Source organism: Zea mays, chromosome 3 (assembly GCF_902167145.1).
Source record: "Zea mays cultivar B73 chromosome 3, Zm-B73-REFERENCE-NAM-5.0, whole genome shotgun sequence".
Classification (NCBI taxonomy): domain Eukaryota; kingdom Viridiplantae; phylum Streptophyta; class Magnoliopsida; order Poales; family Poaceae; genus Zea; species Zea mays.
The window spans coordinates 58,582,467-58,607,966 of record NC_050098.1 but is presented as its reverse complement, the minus strand read 5'-3'; the positions used below and the strand labels follow the sequence as shown (position 1 = coordinate 58,607,966).

The 25,500-nt window shown below is 42.9% G+C and overlaps 2 protein-coding genes across 8 annotated transcripts; one reads left to right on the top strand and one right to left on the bottom strand.

Moving 5' to 3' along the window:
• On the top strand, positions 1-22,696 carry LOC542347 (thylakoid assembly 1). 4 transcript variants are annotated; one of them, XR_002268001.3, is made up of 20 exons: positions 1-642; positions 1,200-1,479; positions 1,918-2,021; positions 3,484-3,663; positions 3,974-4,192; positions 4,654-4,767; positions 5,024-5,137; positions 5,410-5,577; positions 6,142-6,317; positions 12,082-12,148; positions 12,293-12,439; positions 12,607-12,702; positions 12,790-12,858; positions 13,133-13,234; positions 13,996-14,247; positions 14,361-14,428; positions 14,542-14,659; positions 19,808-20,047; positions 21,805-22,021; positions 22,381-22,696. XR_002268001.3 is itself a non-coding variant. In XM_020550216.2 (19 exons), exons 1-19 carry the CDS (start codon positions 16-18, stop codon positions 21,910-21,912), a joined length of 3,249 nt encoding a protein of 1,082 aa, XP_020405805.1. In that variant the 5' UTR covers positions 1-15; the 3' UTR covers positions 21,913-22,050. The 4 variants fall into 4 exon arrangements, 1 of the variants encoding a protein (XP_020405805.1); XR_002268002.3 differs by having other exon boundaries at positions 22,390-22,694; XR_004857139.1 differs by having other exon boundaries at positions 13,996-14,257; positions 22,381-22,694.
• LOC100285650 (carboxylic ester hydrolase) lies at positions 22,422-25,500 on the bottom strand. Of its 4 annotated transcripts, none has more exon segments than NM_001158541.1 (11): positions 22,422-22,793; positions 22,867-23,018; positions 23,122-23,227; positions 23,292-23,369; positions 23,442-23,556; positions 23,670-23,797; positions 23,882-23,968; positions 24,108-24,181; positions 24,286-24,415; positions 24,580-24,662; positions 25,047-25,376. In NM_001158541.1, coding segments are annotated over 11 exon segments (1,266 nt in total). In that variant the 5' UTR covers positions 25,258-25,376; the 3' UTR covers positions 22,422-22,691.

The following is a 25,500-nucleotide window of genomic DNA, read 5'->3' as shown; positions in this document are numbered from 1 at the left end:
ATAGTACGCTAGTGGATGCCCGGCTCTGCCTGGTGCGGCCAAGATACATTTGGGCTTAAACTGAATATGGGTTCGGTCGTCGGCCCACCTAGTTCCTTATCCGTCGTCTCCTACGCCTCCATCCACACTCCACAGCCACGCCACAGTCGTTGCCCACCACCCAGAGCACGCGGCGGCTTGTCGCCGTGCGCGCCGCCACCATCACCACACGAGGCGCCGGAGAAAGACATCAAGCGCACGCCCATGGCCATGACTCCTCACGCCTCGGCGGCCACCGTAGCCGTTACCCCTGCGTTGCGCTTTCCCCACACTTTGTCTGCCACGGGCCTCTCCTCACCGCCTCTGGCTGGGGGCTGCGGCGGCTGCCGGGTTCGGTTCCGGCCCAGCCAGCGCGGCCGAGGCACGCAGGGGCGGCGAGGTGGCTCTCACGTGTCGCGCGTGGGGGGCCTGCTGGGCACCGTATTCGGCGGGGGCGGCCGCGACGACGGGGAGGCCACGCGGAAGAAGTACGCAGACACCGTGGCGCGTATCAACTCCATGGAGCTCGAGGTCTCCGCGCTCTCAGACGCTGATTTGCGTGCACGCACCGCTGCGCTCCAGGACCGTGCTCGCTCCGGGGAATCCCTGGATTCCCTTCTCCCCGTACGTACCCAAATATATAACGGGCACTCGTATCCTTTCACTACAGTGTGTCGAATCTAAAATGATTAAATGAACTTTATTAGTGACTACACTAAAATGTTACAGTCTGTGATCATGAGAATGGCGTTTTCAGGAAGAACTAGGAAAACCATAGCCTTCATTTTAATTTGATTCTCTGAGTGACTACAGTATATTAGTATCTAAACAACTTCATCTTCAATTTACTCTCGTATCAGATTGCAGATAATAGAAACAAGGCTGCAAACATTTCGTTTTGCATCTGGATAATGCTTAACATGTATAATTTTGGAGCTTCATCTGAGACTAATCAATTCACTGTCCAGAGTGTATGTACAATTAGTGAACCAACCAAGAACTGAATTCTCTCATCAAAGTTATGAAAGAAATCTATGATGTACCAAGGCACAAACAAATAGACTAACTCATTGTTCCTTTTCATTAGCCACTTTAAGATGATCTAAGATATGTTAAATCATGACTCCTGTAGAATGACATCTCAATTTTTCATGGTGGAATCTGTGTCATCATTTGTGCAGGAAGCATTTGCTGTTGTGAGGGAGGCTTCCAAGAGAGTTCTAGGCCTCCGGCCCTTTGATGTGCAGTTGATTGGTGGTATGGTTCTGCACAAGGGGGAGATTGCTGAAATGAAGACCGGAGAGGGGAAGACTCTTGTGGCCATTCTGCCAGCATACTTAAATGCTTTGAGTGGGAAAGGAGTGCATGTTGTCACTGTAAATGATTATCTCGCAAGACGTGATTGTGAGTGGGTTGGTCAAGTCCCCCGATTTCTAGGACTGCAGGTTGGCTTAATTCAACGTATGTCATCACATCACATTATTCATTCCTGTTGGTTGTGCCGTCTCCAGTTGTGCATATTCTTCAGCTTCCACATTAATATTGAAAATATTAATTGGTCCCTTACTTACCAATTTAAGCTCTAGCACTTGAATGATTCATGAAAGTACTGATATGTATATATATGAAACTAATGGCACATAACCCTAAGAGGATGGCTTGCTGAACTACTGAACCATGAATAAACTGATAGCTCCAATTATGAATGTTTAGTTAGGCCATTACCATTCTGAATTATAGGATATGCTTCCTGCCCTATCATGCTGCAGCTTCATGTGTCCTACAGTACTAGCCCAATTGGCATTTTGATTATTTTTTTTCTGTGTGCAGGCATTATTTATATGTTCTGTTTCATTGTTGCTAGTGATAGTTTGTTAAACAGAGTTTTTATTTTGACAGAGAACATGACACCTGAGCAAAGGAGGGAAAATTACTCATATGATATTACTTATGTCACAAACAGTGAGCTTGGTTTTGATTATCTAAGAGATAACCTTGCAATGGTATGCATTTCTTATGTTGGAAATACTTTGTCATTAATTACACCCTGCGTTCCAAATTGTAAGTCATTCAGGCTTTTCTATATACATTACGTCTAGATACATAGTAAAAGTTATGAATATAGAAAAGCCAGAATGTCTTACAATTCTGAATGGTCGGAGTAATATCTAGAGATGGCAATGGGGAATTCCCTGTTGGAGAATGGCTCCACATCCCCGTCCCTTAGAGAAAAATTCCTAATCCCCACGAACGCTCGCGGGAAGATTTTTCACCCATCCCTTTGCGTCGGGGAATTTATCCCCGTGTGGAACATGTTGTCACATCCGGTTTTAGAGGTAAACCGAATGCGAACCATATATGTGCGAGGATCAGAAATTCACGTACACAACAATTACATAAATGACTCATCATAGCACAATGCTTCGAATAACAATAAAGATTAAGTAATAATATTAAAGAATAGAATCATTTACATAATATAAATCAAAGTACACATAATAGAAATGTAGCCAACGTAAACAACCCACCACAGGCAGCTGACTGGGGGAGGTCGCTAGCCTAATCCTCGAACTCGTCAAAGTCCTGGAACTTCTGCAGATTCGCCTCGACGCCTTTCTCCTTCTTTATCTGAGCATAGATTGCACTAAAGGCAACCTGGTGTTTTGTGAAAGCAAGAGTGAGTACACATCAACGTACTCAGCAAATGTCCCGTTTGGCTGAGGTGGACTAGCTTTATGTGGGGTTAGGGTCAAAGCAATTGCTTTTAGTTCGTTAGGTATTTATTATAAGTAGAAGCCAAGTTTTAGCAATAACCAACCCGTGAATCATTTTCTCATCGAGGAACATCATTATCATCTTCGTAACCAAAACCATCAATAGAACCATTGTATCCCAGATCATCTGTATTTCTAATCAAAGAGGATCCCAAGGCCGCTCATAACCGTGAGCACGGCTGATATATCAGTTTCAAACACATTTTGTACTTAGAAATACCGTGCAACGACATGAATGCAAACAACCAAAGCACCTCTAGGGCTCATTCCACTAGGTTTACGCCAATATAAAACAAAATAAGTCTCCATTTTTAGGAAAAAGAGAAGGAAAGCAAAGAAAAGAGAGAGTAACACCTGAATTTGGTGGATATTAGGAAAGAAATTTTATACCCCTAAATTTAAGGTGTTACAATGTCAATGGACTAATTTATATCAAGAGAAGTTCGCGGGGCGGGTACGTGGAAAACGGGGATGGGGGATGGTTCCCCGCGAACTTGACAGAGATTAAATTATTCCCGTTTCGATCCCCGTGGGGACTAAATCACCCTGTCCTCGTCGCCTAATAGATAAATTTCCCGCGGGGAATCGGAGATCGGGGCCCTATTGCCATCTCTAATAATATCCAAGTGTCATTTTCCTCTACATGGATCATTGCATCTCCCTGAAATCGACTGAGTCTTCATTATTGCAGACTGTAGATGAACTTGTCTTGAGGAACTTCAATTACTGTGTGATAGATGAAGTTGATTCAATCCTTATTGATGAAGCAAGAACACCTCTTATAATATCAGGCCTAGCTGAAAAGCCAAGTGATCGGTATTACAAAGCAGCAAAAATAGCTGAAGCTTTTGAGCGAGACATTCATTACACGGTGAGCAATAAGCTAGTTCTATCCCTGCAAATATTTCTGTATGGATGTTTAATCTGTTATTATGGGTTGATTATACAATAAAATATGCCCTCACTCTCAATGCATTCTAGCCTCCTGATTTCTGAAACTTTTATTCACCCTTCTATTTCGAGATAAACAATTACATGTTGAATATTCTATTGCCATTTTCTAGAAGTATAAAAGATATAGTAGTACTTATGTGTGTCTGTCACCTAGCCATAATTTGTGGTTATTTGTTTCTTCAATTAACTTAATATAAATTGCCATCTAAAAATGACTATCGCTTCAGGTGGATGAAAAGCAGAGAAACGTTTTACTTACAGAAGAAGGTTATGCTGATGCTGAAGAAATACTGGACATAGATGATCTGTACGATCCTCGTGAACAGTGGGCTTCGTATATTCTAAATGCAATCAAGGCTAAGGAGCTCTTCCTTAAAGATGTCAATTACATTGTTCGTAGCAAGGAAGTGCTTATTGTAGATGAGTTTACTGGCAGAGTTATGGCGGTGAGTATATTTTATCATTATTCTCAGTAGCACAAAACATGTTACTGCCCATAAGATTTAAATTCTAAAACAGTTAGTACATACTACATACCTTTGCCTTCTAGTAAATGGAGGATACTATGCTCAGTATACATGCAACTTGAACTAATATTACATCATGAAAGTGCACTCTGACCAAGGTTCACACATACCAATTTTATGCATAGGAATATGTGTAACAACAAACTTGCAATTCATAAATAAACGTTAACATTCATACATGGTATATGAACATAAGAAGGAATGGAAGTAAGAGGGGAAGTGACACATGATGAATTTTTAAATTTCATCCCATTGACCCGTTGTATGCCCTGGATGGCAGGGCTTTTGTGTCACATCAATTTTTGTAGCATGAAGACAGATGTTTGATAGGAATCTCATTATTCTAGTTTTCACGTTGGAGGTTTTGATGCTTTTGGCAGGGCAGGCGATGGAGTGATGGTCTCCATCAAGCAATTGAAGCAAAAGAAGGTGTACCTATACAAAATGAAACCATAACTCTCGCATCAATAAGTTACCAAAACTTCTTTCTTCAGGCAAGTGACAAACTCTTCTTTCTGGAGTTTCTGTTTCTTAAAAAATACTGGAAAGCAGAAAATCCACCAACAATACTGTTTCTGGTGCTTTTTAATGCTAATGGCCAGTAACCCTTGTTGAGCATTTTGGTTGATAGTGGTAGAGAAATGAATATATAAATGGCTGTGTGCTGGATGAACAGCTTCCTCCTAATCTTATCTTTGTTTTATTTTCAATTTATTACTTCGTCAAGAAATTAACAGACTTTTGTGCCAGTTCCCCAAACTATGTGGCATGACTGGAACTGCAGCTACAGAGACCCAAGAGTTTGAGAGCATATATAAACTTAAAGTTACTGTTGTCCCAACAAACAAGCCAATGATACGGAAGGTACTAGCACTCTGTTGTAATGATTGTTTAATACTCCCTCCGTTCCAAAATAGTAGTCGTTTTAGCTCTTGGTTTTATGTCTATATTCAAATGGATTAAGATGAACCTAGACACGTATAAAACACATACATCAAATATGTATGAATCCATTAATTAACTAAAACAGATTTTAATTTGGGACGGAGAGAGTATGTTGTAACTTTGAATGATCTGTTCTTTTATATTTCATCTCATTTTCTGCCAATAAAATGATTTTGCTTATTTCTTTGCAGGATGACTCAGATGTTGTTTTCAGAGCAACAAATGGAAAATGGCGTGCTGTTCTTGTTGAGATATCAAGAATGAATAAAGTTGGCCGTCCTGTGCTTGTTGGTACCACCAGTGTTGAGCAAAGCGAATCTTTATCAAAGCAATTGCGTGAAGCTGGGATTCCTCACGAGGTATTCCTGTTAGTTTTTCATTAACACTAGTAAATGCTCCTTTTTTCCACTCAGGAATTCTGTTATTTGTGCTCAGTGCTCACATAGAAAAAATGTTGATACTTGAACATAATCCTGTTCTAGTGTGAAATGGTTGTGTATTATAATGTAGATATTTTTTATGTACATAAGGCAACACAACAGAATTAACTCAGAGTAACATTTGTCTCATGTACAAATTTCCGTCTTCTTTGACTCCACAGATAGTTCATTATTATTACCATTCAGCGCGCTACTCTGTTCTGCATTTGTAACTATGTAATTTATTTTTATGGCTGCTTGAAGCTACATCATTTTAGCTGAGGGTAACTTAACTTTGTGCCCATCAAATCTTTGACTTATGTTTTTGAATAAATTAGTTTTTCATTCTTTCATAGAAAGGAACCAATGGCAATTAATGAAAAATAAACTGTTTTTGAAAGGAATCTAGCTGCGACCTACTAACATGTTTGAAAGTTGCTACACCAGTTTCTCATTTCTTAAGGTGCCAAAACTTTCTAAATCTTATTGTAATTTCTATTGAAGGTCCTGAATGCTAAGCCAGAGAATGTTGAGAGGGAGGCAGAGATCGTAGCTCAGAGTGGACGCCTTGGTGCTGTGACAATTGCTACCAATATGGCGGGACGTGGAACTGATATTATCCTTGGTGGCAATGCAGAATTCATGGCCAGGTTGAAGTTGCGTGAGATCCTTATGCCAAGGTAGTAAATTTTCTCATCAGAATTCCAAATTATATTTTGCAGTGCTTTGAATACATGGTTGTAGTTTTGAGGGAAAAGTGTATGTTCGATTCATTAACTGGTTCCTTTGCACCTTTCTATGGGGTACAGTTGTATCTGAATAGGTGCTAACTTACTCCAACCCCACATGCACCCCCCTCCTTTCACGTTGTATGTCCATGACATACTCAGACCTACGCACTACACAGTACACACAGCCAGGAAAGTGATGACAGAGCTACAAGGCTCCTCAGGTAACATTAACAACAAGGGTAGGCTATAGTTGGAACCCCCAAGAGCCCCTAGTCGGATGAGAGGCAATATATAAAATTTATTTGTGGACTACCCCTGGTGAAACGCTCAAGCCTGGTTTTTTCTCTCGTGAACACGCAGGAGAGCTGCATATCTTTATAATAATAAGAAAAAAGGGGGTACAGAACCCTACAAGAAACACCTCAGTCTGTTACAACAAAGAGGAAAAAGGAACATGACTCGACTAGGTTTATACAATCAACTCACAACAATCTTAACCTGGACCGGGGGCAATGAGATGACTAACACCTCTTGCCCCAGCCACCGCTCAAAGTCTTAACTCATCGCTGACCGATGTTAACAGCAAGCTTATGTTAGGAGACTCCATCAAACACACAGCTGTTATGATGAGTCCAGAGGGAACAAGCTCCTAACAAGATGAGTTTAAACCTTTTCTTGCTTCTCCATCAACCAAACTATTTATGGCTTCCCAGAAGTTCCCACCAGTCTTTAAAGAAAAAATTGCATTAGGCGTGGCGAGCCAGATATAAAAACTTAGCCACTCAAAATGGAGATGAAACCCAATAGAAAACCGTTGGGGCGTAACCCTCTTAGCGATGCGCCATATCGGAACCCGGGTATGGTGTTAAATGGGCAAGGGCCGGGACGCCACCCATTTGGTGGCGCGCCGTATCGTGATCTGGATGCGATGTCAAGTGAGCAAGGATCGGGTCGTCGTTTCCTTAGTGGCACGCTACATCGGCGCTCGGGTGTAGTGACAAATGTGCAAGGGTCTTCGCATTTGTCTCAACGGGTGCGAGGGGTAAGGAAGCTAGTTGAGCCGACTAGGATCCGTGTAGGTAGTTGGAACGTAGGGTCCCTTACAGGTAAGCTAAGAGAGTTAGTCGATGTAGCAAGCAGGAGGCGTGTTAGTATTGGCAAAATGGAAGGGGCAAAAATCAAAGGAGGTGGAGAACACTGGTTTCAAAATTCGGTACTTAGGAACAGTGGCAAACAAAAATGGAGTAGGTATCCTGATTGATAAGACCCTCAAGGATGGAGTGGTGGACGTCAAAAGGCAGGGAGATAGGATTATCCTAGTCAAACTAGTTTTGGGGATGTAGTCTTGAACATTATAAGTGCATATGCCCCTTAGGTTGGTCTCAGTGAGAGCGAGAAGAGGAAGTTTTGGGAAGACTTAGATGACATGGTCATAGCAGTACCCACCAATGAGAAGCTTTTCATAGGAGGAGATCTCAATGGTTATGTAGGTTCAACAAATGTAGGTTATGAGCTGGCTCATGGAGGTTTCGGGTATGGTAGTAGGAATCAAGGAGAGGATATTTTGGACTTTGCTATAGCCTACAACCCAGTGATAGCCAACACTTTCTTTAGAAAGAGAGATTCTCATTTGGTGACTTTTACTAGTGGCCATCGTTCGAGCCAGATCGACTTCGTTCTCACAAGGAGAGAAGATAAACAAGCTTGTTTGGATTGTAAGGTGTTACCTGGAGAGAGTGTTGTGCCCCAACATAATCTTGTGGTGGCTGACCTCCGTTTTTGGATCCGTACCCATAGGGATAAACAAGCCAAAATTGCGAGGACCAAGTGGTGGAAACTCAAAGGGGAGACATCCGAAGTTTTTAAGGAAATATTTTTTGTGGAGGGCGCTTGGTCTGAAGAAGATGCAAACAACATGTGGGTGAAGATGACAACTTATATTAGGAAGGTGGCGTCAGAGGTGCTTGGAGTGACTAAAGGGAGCATAGGTGAACCTAAGGATACTTGGTGGTGGACCGAGAACGTTCAAAAGGCAATAAAGGAGAAGAAAGAATGTTACCGGAGCTTGTTCCATGACAGGAGCGCGATCAACATAGAGAGGTATAAGGTGGCAAAGAAGACTGCAAAGCAGCTGTGAGTGAGGCTAAGGGTCGAGCCTATGATGATCTTTACCGAAGACTAAGTACAAAGGAAGGGGAGAAGGATGTCTATAAGATTGCTAGGATTCGGGAAAGAAAGACGAGGGACCTCAACCAAGTTAAATGCATTAAAGATGAGATGGATCAACTTTTGGTGAAAGGACAAGACATCAAACAGAGGTGACAGATGTATTTTGACAATCTTTTCAATGTTGAGAATAAGACTATGGACACCCAATTGGATGACTCCTTTGATGATTTAAATAGATGCTTTGTACGCAGGATCCAAGCATCAGAGGTCAAAGAAGCTTTAAAGAGGATGAAAGGGGGCAAGACGATGGGCCCAGATGGTATCTCAATAGAGGTGTGGAAATGCCTTGTGGATATTGCTATCGTTTGGCTAACCAAGTTGTTCAACCATTTTTTTCGATCAAACAAGATGCCCGATGAGTGGAGGAGTACATTAGTACCAATCTTCAAGAACAAGGGAGATATTCAAAGTTGTACCAACTATCGAGAGATTAAGCTCATGAGCCACACTATGAAGCTTGGGAGAGAGTTATTGAGCATCGCCTGAGAGAAATGACGCATATCACTATGAACCAATTTGGATTCATGCCTGGAAGGTCAACCATGGAAGCAATTTTCTTAATAAGACATGTCATGGAGCGATATAAGGAGCAGAAGAAGGACTTCCACATGGTTTTTATCGACTTGGAAAAGGCCTATGATAAAATACCTAATAATCTCATGTGGTGGGCATTGGATAAGCATAAAGTCCCAACAATTATGTTACGCTCATCAAGGACATGTATGACAAGGTTGTGACTAGCGTCCGAACAAATGATGGTGATACAAATGTTTTCCCGATTAACATAGGACTACATCAAGGTTCAGCTTTGAGCCCTTATCTATTTGCCTTAGTGATAGATGAGGTCACGAGGGATATACAAGGAGATATCCCTTGGTGTATGTTTTTTGCTGACACCAACCCTAACACCCTAACACCTTAAACCCTAAAACGATGTAGTTCTAGTAGATGAAAGCCGAGAAGGAGTAAACAGAAAGCTAGAGTTGTGGTGTCAGACCCTAGAGTCAAAAGGATTTAGAATTAGCAGGACCAAAACCGAGTATATGAGATGTGACTTTGGTACTACAATTAGTGAGGATGGAGATGTAAGCTTGGGAGTCCAGGTAGTACCAAAGGACACCTTCCATTATTTGGGATCGATGCTACAGAGAGATGGTGTTATTTATGAAGATGTTAGCCATAGGATCAAAGCGGGGTAGATGAAATGACGTCAAGTATCGGGAGTCCTATGCGACAAGAGAGTACCACAGAAGCTGAAAGACAAGTTCTATAGGACGACGAATAGGCCTGCTATATTATATGGGGCTGAGTGTTGGCTTACTAAGAGACGACGTATCCAACAACTAAGTGTCGTAGAGATGCGTTTGTTGCGTTGGATATGTGGGCACACAAGATTGGACCGAGTGAGAAACGATGACATACGCGATCGGCTGGAGTAGCGCCAATTGAAGAAAAGCTTATTCAACACCGGTTGAGATGGTTTGGGCATGTCCACCGGAGACCCCTAGAGGCACCGGTGCACAGAGACATCATAAGACGGGACAATAATGTGAAGAGAGGTAGAGGACGGCCAAACTTGACATGGGAGGAGGCAATCAAAAGGGATTTGAAGGAATGGAATATCCCAATGGAGTTGTGTTTGGATAGAAGTGTTTGGAAAGAAGCTATCCACGTGCCCGAACCGTGATTAGGCCTTTTTCCTTTTAGTGCTCTCAAAAGCTTTTCCCCTCCCCTTTCTCTCTCCTTCTCTTTTTGGTGACATCTTGTTGGGTTTCAACTCTAGCCTATCCCAACTTGCTTGGTACTAAAGGCTATATTGATGTCGATATTGATGTTGTTGTGGTGCAAGATTCTGCAAACCAGCCGACCTCAAAAGCAGGAACCAGAATTCCTGGGCGAAGACACAGTTAACTAGCAGATGGTTAACTGTCTCTGTCTTATGATTACACAAGGGGCAGCGGGCTGGGTGTGGTAATTCTCTTTTTTAAGCCTGTCAGCTGTCAACACTTGTGGGCTACTAGCCATAGGAAGAACTGACATTTACTAGGAGCCCAAGACTTCCAAATTCTCTCCCAAGGTTTAAACAAGGTTGCTCTCAAACATTTGATCATAAGCCGACTTACCAGAATAACCTTTTGAGCTTGAAAAACGCCAAACACGTGAGTCTTTGACCCCGGGATGAAGAGCCACTTCAGAGAGTAAATCCCAGAGCTTCAGGAATTCCATGATGACTACCACTGTGAGAGCTCCCTGAATATCTGAAATCCAGGAATGATCAGTGAGAGCTTCAATTACAGTGCGGGTTTTTAATTTCCTCTTTGACACCAGACTAAAAACGTGGGACGCAAGTTCCTTTATGTTCTTTCCATGTAGCCATCTGTCAGTCCAGAATAAAGTTTTTGCCCCATCTCCTATTTCTGTTATAACTGCAATGTCGATGTGGAATTGAGGAGATCCCATGTTGGTCTACCTTTATCCCTTAAGAAATTGACCAAGGAGCAAATCCAGCCATATATTAATAAAATTGCAGACAGGCTACTAGGGTGGAAGGCAAACCTCCTCACCAAAGCTGGCCAGAAGGTTGTGGTTCAGTTCGTGTTGACGTCCATGCCTACTTACCTTGCCATGGCAGTCGATCTCCTTCCTTGGGCCATCAAGGCAGTGGATAAGATCAGGAGAGGTTTCTTGTGGTGTGGCAGCAAAGATTCTAAGGGTGGTCACTGTTTAGTAGAATGGGGGAGAACTTGCAAACCTACTGAATTGGGTGACCTTGGCATCACTGATCTCCAGCCCATGTGCTGGGCACTGCGCTTAAGGTGGCTGTGGCTGAGTAAAACTGAACCTGACAAGCCCTGGGCGGCCTTCCCAATCCGTGTGCATAAAATTGCTGAAACTTTCTCCGACTCAAGCATGGAGTTCAAATGCTCACTGGCAGGATTGTCAAAGCTTGGGGGGCTCAGATGCTCATGGCAATGAACGTAGAACCTGGGTCCTGAATCCTCATTGGCGGGATCAAACGACTGATTCCACCGCTGCGACTTCTCATTAGCTGGTTCTTTATCTGCCTGTTATTTGCAATGACTTAGAAGTTATATTAGAGTTGTTTGACATAAACAACGCTTTGTACTGTATCTGCATTGCTGTATCAACAACCCTAAAATGTTAGTTTATGCCTATTTATAAATAAGTTAGTTTTTACATTCGTTGATAAAGATTGAGCTGTGATCTACATCCTTCATCTTAGAGATAGTGTTTTTTTAAGAGGATGGGGTTGTTTCTCTTTTAATCAAACAGTCAACTCGATTACTACAGAATCTTTATTATATTGGATAAATAATAAGTTGCAGTGGATCTACCTTGTCTTTGCAACAGACTTCTATGGGATGTCTAGGATTCCAAAAAAGTCCCCCTCCCCCCCAGTGCATATCTAGAGTAAATGTTGTTCAACTGTTCTTATAGGATCTTTTGACTCTGAATGCTGCAGAGTCGTCAATCCAATAGATGGTGTTATTGTATCCAAAAAGCAGATGCCACCAAGAAAGACATGGAAGGTACATAACTGGTTGTAGGTTCAGTAGTGATATGAGCAACTGATGGTCTCGAGATTCTGGGACTTTTGCATTGGGTAGATGTATTATAATTTAACTTGTGATATAAGTTTATCTAATCGCTTACTGCACTTATTTTGCCTTAAGACAAATGAAAGCTTGTTCCCATGTGAACTTTCAAAAGAAACATTATCGTCTGTCAAGGATACAGTTGAAATGGCTGTCAAAGAATGGGGAGATAAATCATTAACTGAACTGGAAGCAGAAGAGCGGCTGTCCTATTCATGTGAGAAGGTAGGCCTATTTCAGCAACCATGAGAGGTCAAATATTAGTTTTTGTGTGGGTGAGAGTGAGACAACTATGCAATTTCAGGGACTACTGGTGTTCCACATTGCAGTATAAATATCCTGTTAAAAATTTTCGTATCTTGTGGACTTAATTATGTTTCTTTATATTTCAGGGACCAACACGTGATGAAGTAATAGCGAATTTGAGAAATGCATTTGTGAAGATAGCAGACGAATATAAAGTTTACACTGAGGAGGAAAAGCAGAAGGTTATATGGCATTATAAAAGAAACATTGATAGCTCTATCTGTTGCTGTTCAGTGTAGCGTAGTGTTCACGTGATCAATTTTATTCAGGTCATTACAGTAGGTGGGCTTCACGTAGTAGGAACAGAGCGCCATGAATCACGCAGAATTGACAATCAGGTAATATACTATTGAAGCTATTGCTGTTAATATGCAGGTGTGAACACAAGGTATCTTTTCTGCTTGCTGCATGGGTGAATTGCTAGTTTGTGCTAAACTAAATTTGATAAGTCTAGCCTTAGAAAAATGTTATGTTTCATGCCAAAGTCCGTTGTGCATGTTTTGAGTGTCTGTATACAGCAAAGCCAACGATGAAGTAGTTAGCACATATCTTTTTTACTTTGATCATGACAGAGCATGATTATAACTGAATTGGTTCCTTTTTCTGGTTTAGCTCCGTGGTCGAAGTGGAAGACAGGGGGATCCTGGAAGCTCTCGCTTCTTTCTTAGTCTCGAGGATAATATTTTCCGGATCTTTGGAGGTGACAGGATACAGGTTTGTATTATTTTCTCTAGTTCTACAACTGTTTACATGAGAAATAATACCAATGGCTTTACTATATAAAAGTAATGTATTGCATTAAAAACACCTTTTGGTATCTCCATCATTTTAATGATATAACTTATTGGTTGTACCTTGCTAAATGCTTTTGACAAAGTTGGATGTCGATCTCAAGTTGCATGTCATGTTTGAAATAATGGGGGTGATGTTTTGTTCATAATAGTAAGTAGAATGTACTCAAACCCACTGCCAATTTTTCTGAAGGACAGAATGTGATGCTCTCATCATTACTAGTAGTGGGTTCTAGCACGTTGAACCATATCCTGCTACTAGCTAAGTAGCTATAAACTAGAAATATTCTGTAGCAAAAATTTTGAGAACAAAGTGGTATTTTGGTTGGTAGAGTTTCCAGGAAAAGGCACCCACCTGGGATCAAACACAAGCTTGCAGGTTGTCTGGGTACATCCCTAAAGAGTTCGGCACTCCTCTCTCTTAAGACAAAGCTAGGGATGCCTTCTCACAGTGGTTGGTTTCCTTTTTTAGCAAAAATACCTGTTATGGTTATTGTAATACACTTGTCTAAGCATACCTGCAGGAGTGTGTGTGCGCTCGCGCGTGGTAAAATTACCGCATCACTTGTACCATTAACTGCTGCTCTCAGATATACCATTGCATGACTTATCCATATGATTTCAACATTTCTTGACAGACAGGAATAAATTTGTAACTAATATAGCATTTGGTTTTTTGTCTAGGGTCTGATGCAAGCATTCCGAGTTGAAGATCTTCCTATCGAATCGAAAATGCTAACGAGGGCTCTAGATGAAGCGCAGCGGAAAGTTGAGAATTACTTTTTTGACATCAGGAAGCAGTTGTTTGAGTATGATGAGGTATTGAATAGCCAGAGAGATCGTGTATATGCGGAAAGAAGACGTGCTCTTGCATCTGACAGTCTTCAATCACTTATTGTGGAATATGCTGAATTGACAATGGACGACATATTAGGGGTTGGTTATGGTGACCATCTGACAGCTGCACTTGAATATTAAAACTGAACACAAAGCTTTATATTTGATATTTCTCTGAAGTCCTGACGCTGTAATATTCTTCTCATTGGCAGGCTAACATAGGACCTGATACTCCAAAGGAAAATTGGGACCTGAACAAACTTATAGCTAAGCTGCAACAGTAAGTTTTCAAATTGTATATATTCATGTGTATTTGGCCAATTGGATTTCTGGGGATCTGTTGACTGATGTACTGTCACCAAAATTATAATGTTTCTGTTTCTTTTCTACAAGGTATTGCCATCTGTTGGATGACTTGACACCAGAATTGTTGGAGGGCAAAAGCTCAAGCTACGACGATTTGCGGGAGTACCTGCGTAAGCGAGGGCGTGAAGCTTACTTCCAGAAAACTGTTAGTTATTTCTCCTTTTCCTTTCATGGATATTGTTTTTTCGCATGGTTCAAAGGTTTTAAGAAGTTCAACAACAACAACATCAACATAGCCTTTTAGTCCCAAACAAGTTGGGGTAGGCTAGAGTTGAAACCCAACAAGAAGTCACCAAAAAGAGAAAGAGAGAGAAAGGGGAGGGGAAAAAGTTTTTGAGAGAACTAAAAGGGAAAAGGCCTAATCACAGTTCGGGCACGTGGATAGTTTTTTTCCAAGCACTTCTATCCAAACACAACTCCTTTGGATATTCCATTCCTTCAAGTCCCTTTTGATTGCTTCCTTCCATGTCAAGTTTGGTCGTCCTCTACCTCTCTTCACATTATTGTCCTGTCTTATGATGCCTTTGTGCACTGGTGCCTCTGGGGGTCTTTGGTGGACACACCCAAACAATCTCAACCGGTGTTGAATGAGCTTTTCTTCAATTGGCGCTACTACTAGCCGATCGCGTATGTCATCGTTTCTCACTCGGTCCAATCTTGTGTGGCCACATATCCAACGCAACATACGCATCTCTGCAACACTTAGTTGTTGGATATGCCGTCTCTTAGTAGTCCAACACTCAACCTCATATAACATAACAGGCCTAATTGTCACCCTGTAGAACTTGTCTTTCAGCTTCTTTGGCACTCTCTTGTCATATAGGACTCCCGGTGCTTGACGCCATTTTATCCACTCCGCTTTGATCCTATGGCTAACATCTTCATCAATATCACCATCTATATGTAGCATCAATCCCAAATAACGGAAGGTGTCCTTCTTGGGTACTACCTGGCCTCCCAAGCTTACATCAACATCATCACTAATTGTAGTACCAAAGTCACATCTCATATACTTGGTTTCGGTCCTGCTAATTCTAAAACCTTTTGACTCTAGGGTACGCCATAACTCCAACTTTATATATACTCCTTCTCGACTTTCATCTACTAGAACTACATCGTCAGCGAAAAGCATACACCAAGGGATATCTTCTTGTATATCCCTCGTGATCTCATCTATTAGTAAGGCAAATAGATAAGGGCTCAAAGCTGAACCTTGATGTAGTCCTATATTAATCGGGAAAACATTTGTATCACTATCAGTTGTTCGGACGCTAGTCACAACCTTGTCATATATGTCCTTGATGAGCGTAACATACTTTGTTAGGACATTATGCTTGTCCAATGTCCACCACATGAGATTCCTAGGTATTTTATTATAGGTCTTTTCCAAGTCGATAAAAACCATGTGCATGTCCTTCTGCTCCTTATACCGCTCCATGACTTGTCTTATGAAGAAAATTGCTTCCATGGTTGACCTTACAGGCATGAATCCAAATTGGTTCATGGTGATATGCGTCATTCCTCTCAGGCGATGTTCAATAACTCTCGCCCATAGCTTCATAGTGTGGCTCATGAGATTAATCCTTCGATAGTTGGTACAACTTTGAATATCTCCCTTGTTCTTGAAGATTGGTACTAATGAACTCCTCCACTCATCAGGCATCTTGTTTGATCGAAAAATACGGTTGAACAACTTGGTTAGCCAAACTATAGCAATATCCACAAGGCATTTCCACACCTCTATTGGGATACCATCCGGGCCCCTCTTCTTGCCCCCTTTCATCCTCTTTAAAGCTTATTTGACCTCTAACTCTTGGATCCTACGTACAAAGCATTTATTTAAATCATCAAAGGAGTCATCCATCTGGGTGTCTATAGTCTCATTCTCACCATTGAAAAGTTTGTCAAAATACATCTGCCACCTCTGTTTGATGTCTTGTCCTTTCACCAAGAGTTGATCCATCTCATCCTTAACGCATTTAACTTGGTTGAGGTCCCTCGTCTTCCTTTCCCGAATCCTAGCCATCTTATAGACATCATTCTCCCCTTCCTTTTTACGTAGTGTTCGGTAAATATCATCATAGGCTCGACCCTTTGCCTCACTCGCAGCTCGCTTTGTAGTCTCCTTTGCCACCTTATATGGTTATACCTCTCTATGTTGACCGTGCTCCTGTCATTGAACAAGCTCCTGTAACGTTCTTTCTTCTCCTTTATTGCCTTTTGAACGTCCTCGGTCCACCACCAAGTATCTTTAGGTTCACCTATGCCCTCTTATGTCACTCCAAACACCTCTGACGCCACCTTCTTAATACAAGTTGCCATCTTCACCCACATGTTGTTTGCATCTTCTTCTTCGTACCAAGCACCCTCCACAAAAACTCTACTTAAAAACTTCGGATGTCCCTCCTTTGAGTTTCCACCACTTCGTCCTCGCAAATTTGGCTTATTTATCTCTATGGGTATGAATCCGAAAACGGATGTCAGCCACCACAAGATTATGCTGGGGCACGTCACTCTCTCCAGGTATCACCTTGCAATCCAAACATGCTTGTTTATCTTCTCTCCTTGTGAGAACGAAGTCGACCGGGGTCGAACTATGGCCACTGCTAAAAGTCACCAAATGAGAATCTCACTTTCTGAAGAAAGTGTTGGCTATCACTAGGTTGTTGGCTACAACAAAGTCCAAAATATCCTCTCCTTGATTCCTACTACCATACCCGAAACCTCTATGAGCCAGCTCATAACCTGCATTTGTTGAACCTACATGACTATTGAGATCTCCTCCTTTGAAAAACTTCTCATTGGTGGGTACTGCTCTAACCAAGCCATCTAAGTCTTTCTAGAACTTTCTCTTCTCTCTCTCACTGAGACCAACCTGAGAGGCATATGCACTTATAATGTTCATGACTACATCCTCCAAAACTAGTTTGACTAGGATAATCCTATCTCCCTGTCTTTTGACATCCACCACTCCATCATTGAGGCTCTTATCAACCAGGATACCTACTCCATTTTTGTTTGCCACTGTTTCTGAGTACCAAAGCTTGAAACCAGTGTTCTCCACCTCCTTCACTTTTTGCCCCTTCCATTTTGTCTCCTGGACACATATGATATTAACACACCTCCTGCTTGCTGCATGGACTAACTCTCTTAGCTTACCTGTAAGGGATCCTACGTTCCAATTACCTACACGAATCCTAGTCGACTCAACTAGCTTCCTTACCCCTTGCACCCGTTGAGACAGATGCGAAGACCCTTGCACATTTGTCACTACATCTGGGCGCCGATGTAGCGCGCCACTAAGGAAGCGACGACCCGATCCTTGCTCACTTGACACCACATCCAGATCACGACACGACGCGCCACCAAGTGGGTGGCGGCCTGGCCCTTGCCCATTTAACACCATACACGGGTTCCGATATGGTGCGTCGCTAAGAGGGTTACGCCCCAACGTTTTCTATTGGGTTTCATCTCCATTTGAGTGGCTATGTTTTTTATAGCTAGCTCGCCATGCCTATCACAACCTTTCTCCTTGTATCTGGACTTGGGACCAGGCTATGCTGCACCAACATATGTTGAGACAACATAGGCTGAGTTGTTTTAAGAAGTTCAATGCAAATATTTACTACAAACAAGAGAGGGTTTGGGTAGGTATTTCACAATTTAAGAACTACACCTATCAATTTATCTCTGGTTCTTAGTAAGGGTAAAACCAAATCTGAGTTGAAGGCAAAGCTAGATCTTAGCAGTAGATCATCTTGGCAGGAGCTATGAGCTATGAGCTTTAAAACGTCTTTTTAAACAACATGGACAAAATATGAATATAACATAATTCACATAATAATGTAACATATCCATAACCACACTAACACAAATCCACAATAACGCAAGTTCCAAGTGTTCAACTAATAGCAACTAGCAAGTAGACAACCACAAACAAAGTGGAATGAAATGTGCAATAGTCCACAATCACAAGCATAGCACAAGAGCAACTAAAGTGGAATGCAATGTCCACAACCACAAAGACAAACATAGCACAAAAGCAACTAAGGGGGTGTTTGAATGCACTAGAACTAATAGTTAGATGACTAAAAATTGTTAGTGGAATTAACTAGCTAACAAATAACTACATAACTATTAACCAATTTACCAAAAATAGCTAATAGCTGAACTATTAGCTAGGGTGTTTGGATATCTCAAGTTCTCAACTAATTTTAGCCACTAACCATTAGCTCTAGTACATTCAAACACCCCCTAAAGTGGAATGCAATATCCACACCTACAAGCACATTACTCAATCTCCCTCTATCCTATCTCAATAACCATCATCTAAATCATCTATACCACCATCATTCTTGTCTTTGTCTTGCTCATCACCATAGCCAGCACTATTGTTTGTTGCTTCATCATCATAACCAAAGTCAGAGGAGAATGTGAGCAGATCAGTAGGGAAGGGGAGAAGGATGAGAGCAGGGGCAGGGGCAGCAAAGGGAGGCAGTGGCGAGCGTGAGCAGCAAGGGGACAGTGAGCAGGGACAACGAGCTGGAGCACTGGAGTGGCGAGCACGAGCGCTGAGCAGGGACAAAGGATAAGGACGTCCCTGTTTTAGGTTAGGAGAAATGGGCTGTGCTGGAAATCTGAAAAGCAACAAAACGTGGCCTTTTTACGTCCCAGAGCGTTTTAACGCTAAAAAGTGGCGCTTTAGCGCTTAAAACGAGCGCTTTACGTCGATTCGTGAAACGTTACAACGCTTTACCACCTTAGCGCTTTAGCGCTTAAAAGGCGCTTAAGCGCCTTTTTAATAACACTGGCTATGAGCCTATGATGAAAAGAGTCTTCTGATTCTGAAATGTAATTCTTGTTTATAACAAGTACATCTTATGAGAAAGACAAGTCTGAATATAATAATTCATATTTTCTCTTAAAATTAAGAGCAATCATCATGTGTTTATATGTGAACCTGTGAATTAGTGACTCAGTGAGAGCTCTCAGTCTCTCACCACTGCACCAAGCCTGCCATTGTAATAGATTTGATAAACTATTAACCAAGTATTAGGAGCACCAGAGATCAGTGGCAGACCTAGGAATTAAAGACAACCTAGGCAAGATTATCAAGTGCTAATTAACCATAGCTAATTTCATATAAAAGGCATGTAAATTTGGACTTGAGGTGCACTTCCAGTCGGCGTGGCAGGCCAAGCCATGGTCTGCGGTGCCTGGGTGGTGGGTCCGCCACTGCCAGAGATAGTGAGATGTAGTTCCTCATTTCATAACTTTTATATTTGTATGTCAGGAAATTGTGGAGAAGCAAGCTCCTGGATTGATGAAGGAAGCTGAGCGGTTTCTAATTCTCAGCAATATTGATAGGCTGTGGAAAGAGCATCTGCAGGCACTAAAGTTTGTCCAACAAGCTGTTGGTTTAAGGGGTTATGCCCAACGAGATCCCCTTATTGAGTATAAACTTGAGGGATATAATCTTTTCTTAGACATGATGGCTCAAATCAGGAGGAATGTTATTTATTCTGTATATCAGGTAAGTTCATCCACATGTCCTAAAAATTTCTTTCATGCTACGTTTTTGTTTTAAATAATATTTGAACCACTAAGTTTGGAGTAATGTAATTACTACTTCATTGAAAGATAGGTCTTATACTGATTAGTTGCTCGTGCATACGGTTTCTATATATCATACAGTTAAACATTGCTTATAGCACAAACCAACACGAGCTGTAGTGGTTAGAGGCGAGTGCTTTGTTTCTAGAGACCCACAGTTTGAATCCCAGTGGACACGTCTTTTTTTGATATTTTGCTGAGCACGTGGGGGAACTCTAGCGATGCTTGCTACGCGCGTGGGGAGGGGGACGACGCACGACGAAACTCTCACTTTAAAGGTGTAGTGATATAATCAGCAATGGTTCCCTTTCTGTAGTGGCATGCATGATGTAAAGACTTGGTATGAACATATTTGAATAAACTAGATCTACATAACATGTAACTTGAGGTTTCTGCTATCGGACTGTCTTGCACTCTGATCTGGTTAAGCATCTTGATCCTGATTCTTGAATGGTCACATGCTTCTTCACCCCTCAAAGGGTTGTGGGTTTTTTCTCTACCAATGGGGGCTTTCCCTTCACCACCCCATGGGGGTGGTCCACAGGGTTCATAACTGCCCCAACCCATAATGAAAACATTAGTGAGAATCAAATGCCTCGAAAACCCAAGATTTCCTCTGCAAGGTTTGTCCACGAAGATATTCACTGGACTGTCAGCATGTCCTAGAGTAAAGGCTTCCACGGCAGGTTGCCCAAAATGAGGATCCCAAATGGCATGAGCAATGGGATATGGACTAACTGGAAAAGTAAAGCTGTAAGCCCTGCATGGGGTCTATTTTTCATGCTTTTCCCGATGATCTAGAGAAACCATTGCTGTTTCATTCCTATTCATGTTTATGATGTTCAATATTCAAATAGCGTAGAATAGGTGGAACATTTAAACAAGTTTGGTTCTTTGTCGGATCATAAAACCTACTTTTATCCAAGACTTGTATGATTTGATGATGCCATGTGAACTGCTGGAAACATGTGAAGTGTATGGCTAACCCAATAACAAAAGTTTCAGCCATTACTTCGTCGGTCCAAACCAAGGAATTCATTAGAAATGTTTTGAAATGGATAGCCCTCTATCATATATATATATATATATATATATATATATATATATATATATATATATATATATATATATATATATATATATATATATATATATATATATATATATATATATAGAATAGTCCTTTTATGCAGACTGCTAAGTGCGGAGACAGGAATTAAACCCGTGACCTCAAGGTTATGAGCCTTGTGGGCTACCAAATTGCTCCTCAAGGTGTGGGCTACCAAATTGCTCTGCTTTGCTCTGTAGGGCTGAAAACTGGTGGACGAAAGAAAAAGATTGAATACAAGTCTCTGTTATGAATTGCACTACATTCAATATGAGGGCGCTAGCTCTCGTATGGCCGTAGCACCTGTCTCCTCTCTTGGGGAGACCTTACCCCTCATCTCCTCTCTCTCTCTCTCTGGCCACTCTCTGGCCGCCGTCGTCAGCGCTCCCATGGTCGGCGTGCCTGTCTCCTCCCATGGGGAGGCCTTCCTCCTATCATCTCTCTCCCTAGTCGTTTGTGGGCTGGCGTCACTGGTGTCATCAAATGCATATATTTGGTACTATTAGCACGGCGTCCTTTAGTTTATATATATATTCTGATTCTTCTAAAATCATCCTCTTTTTCAACAGTTCAAACCAGTAGTGAAGAACCAAGAAGGGGAAGCATCCCAAAAGGTGTCAAAAAAGAAACTGGACAAAGGAGCTAACAAACTTGGTGCTGCCCAAGCTGCGTCATGATCTTCCTGTGAGAAACGTTGCTGGTGCTTTTAGTTGCAGTGGCTGCAGTCTCCACGTGTACAAAGATGGTCTATACTCGATACCGTATGAGAAATGTACTTCATGCATGGTATGAGTAAGCTGATTTTGGTAGCTTCATACAGGGGCAGCCTTCCAGTATATATATATATATATATATATATATATATATATATATATATATATATATATATATATATATATATATATATATATATATATATATATATATATATATATATATATATATGCTTTCTTGAGCTATTGATGTTATCAGCAGATCCTGTGCCTCAGCAGATTGTTGTTCATAGTGCATAGCATCGATTTTACTAGTTGTACAGAAATAGAACACGGTCAATGAAAGAGTCTTTGCTCCTCAACCCACACTTTTTTGTATAATAATGTAATTCATTCTTATCGGCACTGATTACTGAAAGCTCAATCCTTCAGTTTTTGCAGGATTAGCATGAACAGGCACGCAGAATTCCGAATGTACTAGTAGAAGATATTTGCTGGTAGCAGTGCCAACTGACTAGAATGATAATACAGAGGAACTCCATTGCATGGATCAAATGCTAAACAACAGCTGTTGAATCACTCAATTGTCTTACTGGAACACGCCATTACCATTTATTTTCGCGTGTTGTGTTCATTTGATGGCTGTATCCAATTGCATTCCCAAAATCAAATACGATGTACACTTCGTTGAGAGAGCGAATGTTCTTCCCTATGCATAAAATAATAAAAAAACGTGGATCCTCTCATATAATGTGGTGGCAAGTGTTGTCGCAGGGATAGCGGCAGTCGACCGCCTTCACCTCAGCTCGATCAAAGTACCAGTCGCCAACGGATTTTGAAATCCCCTGTGCACGAACATCAGAACACATGAGTATCCAACAGTTTGATGTTCCAGGTGTGTTGTGGATTGTTTTTTACCTTGTTTTGAATGGTGGGGGAGCCACCTGGTTTGGTGTTCCAGGTGCCCAGCTGCTCGGACTGGCAGTGCGCGAAGCAGGAGCTTAGGAAGACCCCGTTGCTCCTGGAACCGGAGAAGCCTTTGACGGACGCTACCATCTGGTCCCTGAAATCTGCACTTGTATATATATGAATACGCATCACAGCGCTTCGGTCATTCAGATCATTTCCTGATGAAAAATGAACTTAAACATATGGATACGCAGTTAATTTAACCTTGCAGGAAACTCATCTGGGATGCGCTGCAGGCCGTGCGGTTGGACTTGCAGGCTCGCCAAGCGCCGCTTGGGTCAGCTCTGTCTGGCGCCAGGCTGAGCACAATCTGGGGGACCAACGCATGCTAATTAGGGCGTCTGCTCCATACAGCGAGAAAAATTAACGTTCACCTGAATGAAGTCGTATGCGGCATTTAGCAGGAACAGTGGGGTTTTAACGCCGTCGATTATGTTCTGCGGGAAGAAGCACTGCACGCCCACAATCACCGACTAGCCCAATTAATCGACAACGACTGTGTGTGAAGTGAAATAGGAGATCACCGAGGTGGCGTCGAGGCGGGCGGTGCAAGCCGGCGGCAGGTTCTGAGCTATTCCTTGCATGGCCACAATGTCTCCGAAGTAGGATCTCAGGCTGCGGCCCCCGGAGACGTCCACGCTGCGGTTATGGTGGCAAAGATCCTGCTGTCAGTTCAGTTGCATTGCATGCCCACGCGGAGCGAGCGAGCACGGAAGGAAGGAAGGTTCAAAGCACAGCGCACAGGTACGCACGCGTCGAGGTAGAGGCCGCCGTCGGAGATGCACTTGACGACGGTGGAGCCGGACGGGAAGAAGGCGCGGAGCTGGTCGCAGTGCAGTATCACCGCCAGACCGCCCGAGGAGCAGCCGGCGAGCAGCACCTGCAGAACCCATCGATCAGAGTGCAATGAACAGGTCAGCATGACAGTCGGTCGGCGAATATGAACCGAGAAAGGAAAGGTCACCTGGTCAGCGTTGGCCATCCCAATGGAGAGGAGGTGCCGGATGACCGCGTTCCAGATGCGCTGCCCTCGGAAGTAGATCCCAGTGTCCTGTAGTTCACCCCAAGCAGAACGACACGACTCGTTATAGTTATAGGTACTACGTACCTGGGGCTCTACTTACAAATACGGCGAAATAAAAATGCCTGCAAACTTGTAAGATGCACTCTGGATACATATGTGCGTGCACCTTGTCGAAGGCCTCGCCGGCAAAAGATCCACCGTCACAGTAGCGAACCTTGACCCGGTTCCAGTTGTAGAAATCTGCGCCGGAGACGACGACGACGAGATGAGCGATATGGACATGGACGGATATATGAGGGTGTGGAAGTGGAACTACGGGTGGACAAACTAGAATCGGGCGAGACCAGGATTCACGGCACGGCTACTGCTCATGATGCCGGTGAAGGGGATCTCTTTGTCCATGTGGTCCGACGAGCCACGGCCGGAGCTCCTGGTGAGCCGGCATGTCTTGGCGCTGTTGCACCACGCACCTCCCTGTGTGTGTGTGCGCGCGCATATGTGTAATAATAATGTACATTAAAATAGGAACGACATGAATCATGTGTACAAGTTTAAGCAAGGGCCAAGATAAAAAGCGGGAGTCCTTACTAATATGTGCTTTCGAATTTCAAATGGTAGCATAGACGATGTTAACTGACCTCTAAGTTCACAATCCAGCTTCTGCTGCCCGCTCCGGAGCCAGGATCCAAGTGGTAAGCAGGTGGCGTTCCATCCATGCACACTGCGTGTGTACCATATATATAACATGTGTGATATATCTTTAGTTCTAAAAACGCTCTTTGTTTGTTAATTTGGGCAAAGCTGGCAGTACCATTGTTTACCGGAAGCAATATACTGAACTTGACAAGTGAACACCAGTAGCAATACTACTGAAAGTCTGAACCTTAAAACTACCAACTAAACTAGCTAGAGGGCGCCTTGCGTTGCGCCCCACCGACCCAAAAGAAAAAAAAATGCGGGTCGCAATCGTATCCGGCGCGGCACGCGCACAGCAACTATAGCAACCAATTCAGATGGCAGCGAGATGACTTGAACATCCAGACCTCTATCTCTCTCAGTTCCCAAGATGAGAGTGAACAAAAAATGCAGCAGCATATGTGCGTACCAGCTCCGTCGCTAACAGCGGACTTGAGGATGGTGATGGGCACCATCACCGACGCCGCGCGCCGCCGCATCGTCGTCGGACCGCCGGCTCCTCCTCCACCGCGCAGCTCATCTTCCACCGCCGGCGAGGCCGAGCTCGCCACGCGGCAGTAACTGCCAGCAAGAACGGCGATAGCAATAATGAGAGCAGGAAGCGACGGCCGGTCCGCCATCTCGGCACGCCACCCCTTGATCGATCGAGATTGACAGGCAGGCTGCAGCGCGGCCACACCCCCTGCAGACTGCAGTCAAGCACGATGATGAAACAGCGACCTGGCTCAGGTGAATATATATATTAGCGCACGCGAAGCAAGAGGTGGATGGGCATGTGATGTGCGTGCCTAGCACTCCACCCATTGCAGAGCACTCGCCAGGGAATCAGCTGAGGAGACCGACAAGTCAATACCACGCTGCTA

Bases quoted from the DNA above. Each gene is read 5' to 3' on its own strand.
- LOC542347 (XM_020550216.2), top strand. From the start codon at position 16: ATGCCCGGCTCTGCCTGGTGCGGCCAAGATACATTTGGGCTTAAACTG. The intron at 12,703-12,789 runs GTTATATGGCAT...AATTTTATTCAG, and splicing joins CTGAGGAGGAAAAGCAGAAG to GTCATTACAGTAGGTGGGCT. The intron at 14,429-14,541 runs GTAAGTTTTCAA...CTTTTCTACAAG, and splicing joins CTTATAGCTAAGCTGCAACA to GTATTGCCATCTGTTGGATG.
- LOC100285650 (XM_008674796.4), bottom strand. From the start codon at position 25,257: ATGGCGGACCGGCCGTCGCTTCCTGCTCTCATTATTGCTATCGCCGTT. The intron at 23,557-23,669 runs GTGCGTACCTGT...CCATAACCGCAG, and splicing joins GGCGGCCTCTACCTCGACGC to CGTGGACGTCTCCGGGGGCC. The intron at 23,228-23,291 runs GTGAACGTTAAT...TTGGTCCCCCAG, and splicing joins CCGCATACGACTTCATTCAG to ATTGTGCTCAGCCTGGCGCC.